The sequence below is a fragment of the Lynx canadensis genome, chromosome B1, assembly GCF_007474595.2.
Source record: "Lynx canadensis isolate LIC74 chromosome B1, mLynCan4.pri.v2, whole genome shotgun sequence".
NCBI classification, from domain to species: domain Eukaryota; kingdom Metazoa; phylum Chordata; class Mammalia; order Carnivora; family Felidae; genus Lynx; species Lynx canadensis.
The window spans coordinates 39,810,020-39,821,589 of record NC_044306.2 but is presented as its reverse complement, the minus strand read 5'-3'; the positions used below and the strand labels follow the sequence as shown (position 1 = coordinate 39,821,589).

Here is an 11,570-nt window from a genome sequence, read left to right as displayed (position 1 = left end):
CTAGCATACTTTTAAGAATATAGTATGTAGTACATATAATATACAAAATACGTGCTAACGGTTTATGTTATCAGTAAGGCTTCTAGTCAACAGTTAGGCTATTAGATAAGTTTTGGAGGAGTCAAAAGTTGTATGTGGATTTCGACTGTGCAGTGAGTGGGGGGCATGCCAGCACCCTCAGGAGCCCCTACATCGATCAAGGGTCAACTGTGTATCTAAAATTTTTAATGCACATAACTGAATAACTTCTTAGCCTTTCATTCTTAGCCCCTAGAAACAATATTTGTCTGATGTTTACCTGACATACTTCAGGACAGCAAAAGAAGGAGATAAACCTGAGAGCTAACACTGCTGAGCACTTGGGACAGTTGTTCATCCACAGATTTCACAAGAGGTAACACTTCTTCACAGCTGTGAGGGGAGTCCCAGTGTGGGGGGTGGGGGGGTTGGGGAAGGGCAGGAAAGGGCTGGGAGTCAGGGGCTAGGTGAAGGGAGGAGGTGCCTCACCCCCCCACTGGCTGCTCCTTCACTGGAAGTTTACTCAGGTTCATTTTGGCACAAAAGTTTTCGGTATTAAAACTTCCTGAATGAAAAGGTCTGAAAAGTATTTTGATATGTAATACCTACCAGAGCCTACTACGGAAAAGAAAACCTTGAGGTCATGAATACTATCTCTTTAAGTAAAGTACACTCTTGTTCAGAATCTCACAAGAACTGAAATAAATTTTTAAAAGCCCCAAATTTAGAATGACTTTTATTTACAAAACAGGTTCTTTTGTTTTACAAAACTTACAAAAATGACTTAAAAATAGAAATAGCTTCTCAGGCTCTTGGGAACTACTTTTAAGCAACAAGGAGTCAGAACTCAGATGGTTTTCTTCTTTCTAAGAGTTGTAACAGCAACATTTATGAATGCTTTATCGCTTCACAAAAAAATCACACGGCTCTGAGCTGCCTTCCTCTGGTGGAAAGGGCTCTGGTCAGGCCAGAGTCTGAAGGAGCAAGATCTTCTCGTTGATGCAGAACCTGTGTAGCACCACCATCAAGTTCTCGCCACAGCGGGACACCTGACGCTCCATGGCCAGGCGGAAGTCCTCCTTCACGCCCTTGGTGATGCCCCGAGTGACTGTGTGGTGCCTGAGGGCAGCGACAGGGAAACAGGTGGACACCACAGTTAGTGCCGGCATCACCGGTCAGTGTTTCTGGGGCAGGAGTAAAACCTGACTGAAATCTACGTATAAGTAAAACATTTAAAAAAGGAAGAAAAGCCCTAACCAAACAACCCCCCCTGCCCATTCCTTCTCAGAAAGTTAAAACTAGACAGACATTTCCCCATTCCATTAAAGTCTCTTTTAAACACCCAAACATCCAGGAAAGTGCCACCCGCTTTGCTTCTGAACTCTTGCAGGTCTGATGCTAACGCATCCCTGTGCTGACTTGTGCACAGTTCTGTTACTCTGGGCCACCTGGGTCCAGTCCACGTGGCCACACAGCTCCCGTCCGGACAGGCCAGCCGAGTGCGGAGGCAGCAGCAGGGAGAAGGGAGAGCAGAATGAGCCAGTCACCACACTGAGCTCGGGCCTGGGGCGCTGTGATAAGGCTCAGAGAGGCCAGGGGCTTGTACACAGCCACTGTGGTTCCAAGCGGGTCTCTCTCCCGGTGATGCCAGAACAGGACAGCTCTGCTAAGTGCTGAGCCCACCCAGACTCGGTCTGTGTGAGAAGCAGCGGGAGGAGCTGGAGGTCCCAAGACAAGAGTCTGGCAGGGGTGGGAAGAGAGAAGCAAAACCGCCGAAGAACAGCCAGTGGCCTGCAAAAGCCTACTGGGGACCAGATGCGGTCCACGCGCTCAGGAGGCGTGCACCTTTGTGGGAGGCTCAGTGGGAGCGCACGCAAAGTGTCTAGCTACGCCCGGAAGTTGTGCTGCAGAGAAGGAGCTCACAAAGGAAATCCCACGAAATCCCAGAAAACTTAAGGCACCAAAATGAAGAAAGGAAAAGAAAACTCTAGCAAAACTCAATGGGTTCAGTTAAGAGGAGAGGAGTTTTAACTACCAGGTGAGTAATGTAGTAGGTGTAGACCAATAGAAGGCACCTCCATTCCCCGTGTCTCTACTGCCTCACTTCCCTCAGACACGCTAACAGGGATTTTAACTTAGCTTTTTATATACTGGCCAAAATAAAACTGTTGAAACCACTCTAAAATGTTCCTGATTTTTTAAAACTTGTATTATTATATAAAATAAAATACAACAGAAGTCAAAAAGTTACAATGCAACAGAAGTAAAAACAAAACTAGGCTCTGTCAGGCTAGCAAAGATATTACAGGACACTCTACAATGCCCACGGGCATTTTAAAGAACTATACAGTAAAACAGCAGCAGTGCCATGGAGAAAACACAGGGTCCTTTGTGGACATTTTCAGTGAAGTTGGCTGGTTCACTCAGTATTAAGGGCACAGTGTCAGTGAGGCTGAGGCCATGAGTCACACTGGGAATAGACATGGACCCATTTCAGCAGCCCTGAGATCCTCTTTTCTGCATCTCAGACTGCAACCCCAAATGGGAGCCAACCCACTGACCACCCGGAAGTTACTGGTATTTGCAGACAGCAAACTAACAGACAGGCTTTGAAAGCTCAAAGCAAATTCTTCCCTTAACACCAGTAAAAATATAATAAAATGTGTATCCTGCTGATGGCTCAATGGCATTGTTTCTACATATAAAGCAGTGCAACTCAATTATATTTCTATCAGAGTCTCTATTCCTCTGGTAAGTTTGGATGAAGATGAGAATTAGTTAGCTTTTGTAGTTTAAGGGCCAGATAAATCAGCTAATAAAGGCAGCATTCCAAATATTTTCAATTTAGAAAGGGAAGGTCTGAAAATCAGTATCAGTGGCAGGGAAATAGTGTGCTAAGGCCCAGTTAGACCAGAACATCAACACTGGTCACTAAGATGAAAAATCCACAAATAAAAATTTATTTAAAATAAGCTTCAGCATCCTTACATATTTATGAATGAATGCCTTATGTTTTATCAAAAGAGATAACACAGTCTAGTGCCTAACCTAATGTGCACTTTAACACAGTTTTTTAATATAACTTCCATTTTTTTCCAGATCCATAATGATTTTTAAATTGAACACAAAAACACTGGCAACTTATGGAAAAAAATAAGAAATGTTACAATATTACAACCAGATGGTTTGCCAAGGAATGCAGAACAAATTAAAAAAATAAATAAAGCATGAAAAAGAGCACTGAGGCACAGAGAGCTGAAAACCATGGGCAGTACAACATGTGGACAAAACGCACACTATGAGCAGGTGTTTTCCACTTGGTACCTGTCAGCAGTCTGTATGCTGGGCTGAAGCACAGGTAAGAATTCCTGCTGCAGTAACCCCATGGGAGGGCTAGAAGGCCTTTAAAAAACAGCAAACAGCAGCATTCAAACACCCACACCGACTCACCCTGCACTGCAAAAACAACACGCCAGAGAAAATGCACAAGACTGGAACAGACTATGCAGAAACCCTTGAACTTCCAGAGGGCCCCTGGCAACAGTGGTGACTTGGGGGAGGACGGGAGAAGCTAGCAGCCTTCTCCCTGCACCTGCTGCTGGGGCATGTCCAGAGCATCTTGTTCCGGGGCCCCAAGCTCAGCCCACTCAACATCTGGTGTAAAAGCCACCGAGGAAGAGGATGGCGGGATGCAACTGAACAGCAGTGGGGCTAACACGTGAGAAGACACATTTCAAATCCAGCCTCCTTCACTCTCCACTCTGCTCAGGCCCCCGCCAATCCCATTGATAAACCTGGGGATTGCTGGTAACCATCGTTGCCAGGACTGAAGCCTCCAACTGAAGAGGCACTTCCAAGAGGCCTAGAGGGGCTGGCAACGTGTTTGATAAAGAAAGGTTGAGCCTGAATTTCAAAAAGTATTGAGAAAAGGAATAGATGGGGGCAAAAAAAGTCTGGGACCCATGGCTTTGCAGAATTTCATAACAAAGATTTAGTGCACAGGACACTGTTTTTCCATTTTCATCTAGTCTAATGCCAGCTAAGAGACTGCAAATATCAGCATAGAAATAGTTCTCTACTTTAAAATATGTAACGACAGAATGTCTATGTAATGAATAAAGAGCTTATTCCTTCTGTTGGTCAGGCCCTGGGTGCCCTCAGCATCGGTACTGTCCCCACTTGGCATCTGAGCAGGCCAGGATGGACTCACAACCTTACCCAAGGGGAGGGCTGTATACTGCTCTCAACACCTCTGCTACTCAGCTGGAGGCACCCCCCAAAGATCTGCGATGGCTTCAGAGAATTTGTTTGGAACCCAAAGGGAAAAGGAATATAGATAGTTTTACTCAAGATTCAAATCCTAGCCCCCTTAGACGAGCTCTCTGGCTTTCACAGCATGCGTCTCCTGATGTAGTTTATGGGTAATTTGAAATGCAGGTTTCAAATGAACTTTGAGATTCACCCAGCAAAGACTGGGCAAATTCCTACAAGAAATACAGCTAAGTAACAATCCCTATTCCTGCTTCCATGATGATAGAACAGCAGGCTTACCAAGAGGCTTAATGGTCTTCGACAGGGAGTTAGAAGAAATTGAAGTTTATAGTGACCAAGGTGGGGGAGCACGGAATTATCTCTCAAAGCCTAGACACGCAGGCTGCGCATCCCTACCTTACTCTAAACAACCCTTTACAATGAGATCATCTGGGCGCTGAAAAGCCCCTGCTTTCGCTCCTTGTCCTAGGGGTTTCTGCAGGTAACCAGGTCACTGTTCAGCACCATACAAACTGCCTACAGAAGAAAGGTTCAGTATAATGAAATCTGAGATCCAACTGTTGATTTTTTAACAGCCCGTTCCCTCACATCTCCACAAATGGTTAAGCATTATCTGAAGTGAGAGATCACCTGTAAGTATAACCCTAAGTAAATGGAGTTGATGCTACTAAGGCTGTCTCCAGATTACGGTGATTTGGATGGTGAGTGTTACTGTGAATTAACTAAAAAGCTATTAATAATAGATATGTTTTGTATATCCAGCCTCAAAACCTAGGAATCTTTTAAGCCCACAAAAGGGGTTACCTAAGCTCCCATATCAAAAAAGTCATCTTTATTCTCAAACACTGTTAAGAGTATTTTAATGATGCAATTATTTTCCCCATAATTCTTAGTTGTAGTCTTGCAGAAGAGAATGGAGAGAGGAAGAGGAGCATGTCCAGACCGGCTCGCCTAAGCATCCTACTGTATAAAGGTCTTGTGTTTTTAAAAAAGAGCATTTTGTTCTGTTATTTTAGATATTTAGAATATTTATTAATAATATTTACAAGATGAAGGACAAAAACCCCATTTAATCTCCTCTCATTCTTTAGAATGGATTCCACAAGACCCTTTTCTCAACAGGAGTAATGTTTGCTATGCCCCAAATTACTGAGGTGATACATATCCAGAATGAGCATCTCATACTTCCCTCTCAACATCTCTAAGGCTCTACAAATATAGAACGAGATGTGAATTTTTGCTCTCAATAACTGAAAACTTGTTCATGTCACAATTGAAAGAAAAAGGAAAATGTTTTCAGCCTTAGTAACACTCCCTTCTCACTCAGGGCTCAGTCTCTTGCAGTGACTCTGACAATGACTCACAGCCATGCTGAGTATGCAGGACGCAAAGGAGGAAGTATGAAAATAAAACTACACGTGGCATTTACAGCACAGAGGATATATTATCCAAACTACAATGAGTATTGAAGGATAGAAGCAAGATTTATGAGCTATTTAAAAATCATAAATGGTCACTAACTTTATCTAGGGGTGGGAGGGCATGCCTGAGACCAGGCACCCCACCATTATTTCTTGGGGCAGGTGTGTTTTGCACGGGGGCACTAGACCCAGCTACTGACCCTTGTGCAATGTAAGCAATTACTGCTTAGAAAGGCTTCAAATAAACACTGAAATCCAAGTATAGTTTCTAAATAAAGTCTGTAGTTTTCCCTAATCCAATACAACTTTAATTACACATGACTCTTCTTAATTAAAAACATTCTATGTCTAACCAGAAATTTATAGGGTTACCCTGTCAATTTTGGAAAGGAAAAGATAATCATGAATGAGACTTCTGTTTAGTGAAAAGGTTTCAAAAGTGACAGAGGTACCCCAATTTGAACAACGTTTTACTGGAAATGTACTTAAGGAAACACCAAGTTTCAGAAGGTACCCAGAATCAACTCTACTCTCAAAAACAGAGACCAGGTTTGGATTCCTTTCTATTACATTTCTGAAAGACACAGGAACTTATAAATACTTCCTACAAGCACACAAAAGGTGAGCACTTAGCACAGAAGAGCAAGACAGCATGCTTACTTGATCAGCATTCCTTGATTGGGTAGTAATTCCAGATGGATTTTCCCACCTTCTTGAGTTCTTAAGTAGGCGAATTCCTCCAGCATATCAATATCTGCAGGCCAGATTCAGGTTAACCACATGTAGAAACAAGGTGCCCTGCTCTCTGAGATGTGGAACAGGCTTGCAGTGACTGCGTAACTTGCCCATGGCCAGCCCGCTAACTAGAGTCAGTACTGGAACCCGGGTCTGTCTTGTTGCCAAATTAGTGATTCTTATACTAACCAAACCACCTCATTAAGATAAATTTATTTCTCATACAGATGCTAATAAAGACATTCTGTATGGTCATAACAGCAAAACCTGTTTTTGTTTTTTTTTTTTAAGTAGGCTTCACGCTCAGCACGGAGCCCCACATAGGGCTTGAACTCACAATCCTGAGATGAAGACCTGGGCTGAAATCAACAGTGGGACGCTTAACTAACTGAGCCACCCAGGCACCCCAGCAAAATCTTTTGTTTTCTTAGTAAGAAATGAAAGTGGCAGTGGTGTTGTATCCCCGAAAACAGTTAAGAAATCCTGCTCTAGGCGCTTGGACAAAGACAGCACATTCCTCACACCACAGGTGGTCTTTCCCTAGGAAGAGTATGAAATACAACACTTCCTCCCTATTGTCAAAAACAACTGCTGGGCTACACGCATGTTTGGTGGGGACTCAGTGGCAGCTGTAACAGCTGTGACATGGTGCTCTAACAGCTGACCCCGGGGGGACAGTCAGGGCCCTAAGAGAGGCCCCAGGAGGCCCTCTGCCAGTAGATGAAGGCCAATGAACTGCTATATTCTATGGCCTCACAGCCAATCTGGGCCTGTCAGGAACTTGCAGGCTATTAATTTAGGCATCTTGGGTATCTTCCCAGAAGTCGCTGCAAGTGGAAAATGTACTTGGGCTACTAATATTCCTGATTCATTGCACCACCTCTGTGAAGCCTTTTATGACTCTCATGAGACCAACTGCCACAGTCCCATTTTTAATCACCATTCTGTCTTTCTTTCCCCCAGAGAAAACCATTATTTCTACCTAGAATGGTTGATTTCTTGTACCATGTGTTCATTCTATAAAAAAAAAAGTCAGAATTTCTTATGCTTAAATAAGAAAAAGGATACTTGTAACATAATTGAAAAAATTCTCATATTGGAAATTTCCTTGTTGGCAAATCTTATTGACAGCTTTCAAGAAGAGATTCTCTCCCCGTGGCCACTCTTGCTGAAGCAAGACGATCACATGCCCCAGTGCCATGTCGTCCCTGCTGTCTGTGAAAGCTCGCAGCTGCAAGACAAGGATTTGTGCAGACACAGAAGGAAAAGGAAATCATGGGGTGATCTTAAATATATCAAATATCATTTCCTTAAAAAATGCTGCTATATGGGGCACCTGGGTGGGTCAGTTGGTAGAGTGTCTGACTTTGGCTCAGGTCATGATCTTGTAGTTTGTGGGTTTGAGCCCCGCGCTGGGTTCTGTGCTGACAGCTCAGAGGCTGCAGCCTGCTTTGGATTCTGTGTCTCCCTCTCTCTCTGCCCCTCCCCTGCTTGCACTCTGTCTCTCTCTCAAAATAAAGATTAAAAAAAAATGCTGCTGTATGAAAATGTGTGATATCAAGAACAAAACAGAATACCTGCTTGCTATGCAAACATCACAACTGCCTTCTGATGGGGGTGGGTCCTAACCAAAGAAACCTCGGTTCCCTCTGTGCTGTGAACAAGGTCTCTGGCAGCGCACTCTGTGAGAATTGTGATGGGAGCTGGAAGCTCTGACTTTGGGAAAAGGGCAACAGAAGTTGAGTCGTTCTGTATATCAGAGAGAGGAATTTGGGGATTTCTTTTAAGGGGACGGTTGTGGGCCAGGGTGGGCAAGAAGCCTTGTAGGAGAGGAGGGTGTGAGGAGAACATGGACTGGGGAGAAGAAAGGCACTGAGCAACAAAGAAGGAAGCAGGAGTGTGAACTGGAGAAACGGCAAAAGAACTTTTTGTTCTAAATGAGCAACGAGGCTTCAAATCACACTTCAAATGGTTTCTGTCTCCCTAGGTGATTCTGACCATGAGTTAAGTCTGGGAATTATGGCCCTAAAGCAGAGACCCAATACTGCTGTTCTCCTGCTTACAAGCCTTGGTGAAATGCAGGCCGAGGCTCCGCTCCACCTGCAGCCACAGGCCTGGCGTTCTTCTGACAATCTTTAAACTGGCCCAGTGGTCATCTGGTGGTGGTCATCCTAATGCCTGGAATGCTTTTACCCCCCACATCTTTAGGATAATAAACTCACATCCCTCTACGAACCCAATGGCATTTGTATTCTCTTCTTCTAGCCAATACATTCTGACATACGTTAATGCATAAAGTATTTACTGAACATCACTATGGGCAAGGATATTTGCATAACTGTCCCACTATTCTTTGTAAACTGCTCAAGGATGGGGGTCATTTCCTACTCATTAGTGCCTAGTACAGTTCACAACTAGTATTTGTCAATTCCTAGCTCATGACATCTCCCCACTACACCAAGTCACTCTAGATCATCACAGCAATGTTCCAAATTAAATTTCTTTAATGCCAATCAACTTTCAGCTTACCTTAAAACAAGCTAACATTAAATGCAGGCAGTACGGCATGATGGCCTTACTGGTACAAGGCAGAAGCTTCAGGTCTGAACCTAATAAAAAGTCGACAATATGTTTGTTATTATTGAAGAAAACAGCTTTGAAAAGCAAATGTTTAAGACTTTTTCCAGAAAAAAAGATAAGCAACAGTCATATGACTTCAAATATAGTTAAACCATGATTATATGTAGTGATGATGAAATTGGTTTTTTGAAGGGTCTCTGGATTTCACTTATCAATCTTCTTTCCTAACCCTGCTTAAATACTTTTTATAAAACATTTCAAATGTATAGAAAATTACACAAAGAATATTACAAATACCACTGTGATCAACACTCAGCTCTATAAAATGTTAACATTTTGCTTTAAAGATTTTATATAAAATATCACAAATTCAGTTGAAGCCTCCTGTGTACCTTATCAGACCATGTCCTCTTCCATCACCCTAATGTAACTATTATCCTGAATGTGATGTTTTTCATTTCTATGCAACAACAAAGAAGAAAGTTTTGCAAGTTCTCAGTTTACTAAATAAATGGCATCATATTATATGCATCCTTCTGAAAACGGTTTTTGGTACTAATACCTATAGTTCTAGCTGACAGTTTTTACTCTTTATGTATTATTCTGCTATTTACATATGCCACAATTCATTTATCCATTCTTTTATGGGGGACACTGAGCTATCCAGTTTTTCACTATTACAAACAATGCTGAAATAAACATTCTTATATACATTTTCTTGCGCACTTGTGGAAAAAAAACTTCAGGCAATAATTTTCCAACCAAGACCTTAATCCTTTCCTTTATGGTGTATGCTCTTTATATCCTAAATCCTTCTCTACCCTGAGGACAAAAGTAGCAAGAAATAATGGAGATGTTATGCACACATATTTACACATGTTTATGTATCTAAAACAAAAGGTTCATTGAACAAAAGGTTCAATTTAGCCTTTGTACAGGAGATGCACTCATTTTAATCATACTATTAGACTCTACGTCATGAAAAAAGAAAACATCTGGTTGAAATTCATGACCCAGTGGGTAAGGACCCAAGTTGGAAAGGCACTGATCTAAGAAATTTAACTAGAAGAGGTATACAACTAGGTAATGAGATGTTCAACTGCAACAGCTAAATTGGTCTCCAAAGTGTTGGTGTGAGTTTATATACCTTCCAGAAGCAGACAGGCAATGTGTGTCTTCATATCCTGGTAACCAGGGTTGCTACTCTCTAATCCCTGCATTCTGATGTGTGTGAAATGGTAGCTTACTGTTTTAATCTGAAGTCCCCATATTGCTAATAGGTTAAAAGTTTTCTTTTTTTTTTTTTAAAGTTGAACCTATGAACCCACAAGATCATGACCCGAGCCAAAATCAAGGGTCGGATGTTTAAATGACTGAGCCACCGAGGGGCTCTGAGCGTTTTTTCAAATAGTTTGTGGCCATTTGGATTTCTGCTTCTGTGAATCTGTTCGTATTCTTTGCCTGTTTTTCTGTGAGGGGTTGGTTGGTTGTTTCTCACTGGTTTGAAGGAGCTGTCTCAAAATTCTGGAAGCTCACTTTTTGTTGATTCTGTGTGCTGGACAATTTTCTTACAGTCCATGGCTTAGCCTTTCACTTTGATGACACTATCTTTCATTGGTATTTTAATTTTACTGGGACTAAATTTATGTTGTATGCTTTCTGTAGCCTAAATCCTTCTCCACCTAGAAGGCACAAAGAATCTTTTCTGTATTTTCTTCTAGAAGTTTAGAAGTTTTAGTTTCCATTTTTAAATCTTAAAATTTAAAGAATTTTTGTGTAGTGTGAAGAAGGGATCACATTTCTGTTGTTTTTACATTTGGATCAATTATCCCAGCACCACTGATTAGATAAATTCACTCTTCCTCCACTTAATTGCAGTACCACGTGCTTCTCGGTTCTCTATTCCATCAGTCAATTTGTATGCCAATACTACACTATCTTTATTACTATAGCTTTAAAATAAGTCTTGATGTCAGCTAGGTCCAGTCTTACCCACTAGACCTGCTTCTGTTTCACAGAGATACTTAATTTTCAAGGGGTCTGGGCTATTTCTTTCTTTCTTTTTTTTTAAGTCTCCCAAGTACCTTAGAGAGCATCAATAATGATCAAAACTGTCATGCTTTTGTCTTCTAGGAAATTTTTAGTGTCTTAATAAATCTACCTACTAGTTGCAAAGACCTTTTCTTATAAAAAATGTTATTGTTTTAACTTTTCCATTTAGTCTCAGCCCCATCTCAGCTTTCCTTTCTCCAAAGAATTACTCTGGTGTCTTCACTAAAAATCACCTGACCATATTTGTGTGGGTCTCTCTGGGTTCTCCATTCTTCTGCCCATACTGTTTGGATAACTGTAGCTTTACTTAAAAGTCTTGCTATCAGGGGGCGCCTGGGTGGCTCAGTCAGTTGAGTGGCTGACTTTAGCTCAGGTCATGATCTCACAGCTCATGAGTTTGAGCCCCACATTGGGCTCTGTGCTGACAGCTCAGAGCCTAGGGCCTGCTTTGCATTCCGTGTCTCCCTCTCTCTCTGCCCCTCTCTTGCTCGC

General features: G+C 42.1%; 1 protein-coding gene across 2 annotated transcripts in view; it reads right to left on the bottom strand.

The window, feature by feature from the left end:
- Positions 1 to 730: 730 nt before the first annotated feature.
- Positions 731 to 11,570, bottom strand: part of INTS10 (integrator complex subunit 10) — a 32,178-nt gene continuing 21,338 nt past the window's right edge. Inside the window, exons 14-18 of one of the 2 annotated variants that reach the window (XM_030312508.1) lie at positions 8,976 to 9,055; positions 7,515 to 7,677; positions 6,372 to 6,465; positions 3,343 to 3,420; positions 731 to 1,137 (exon numbers count right to left, since the gene is read on the bottom strand). In XM_030312508.1, coding sequence (XP_030168368.1) covers positions 981 to 1,137; positions 3,343 to 3,420; positions 6,372 to 6,465; positions 7,515 to 7,677; positions 8,976 to 9,055 — 572 coding nt within the window. In that variant the 3' untranslated portion in view covers positions 731 to 980. The remainder of the gene's footprint in view (positions 1,138 to 3,342; positions 3,421 to 6,371; positions 6,466 to 7,514; positions 7,678 to 8,975; positions 9,056 to 11,570) is intronic. The other variant, XM_030312509.1, reaches the window with a different exon arrangement.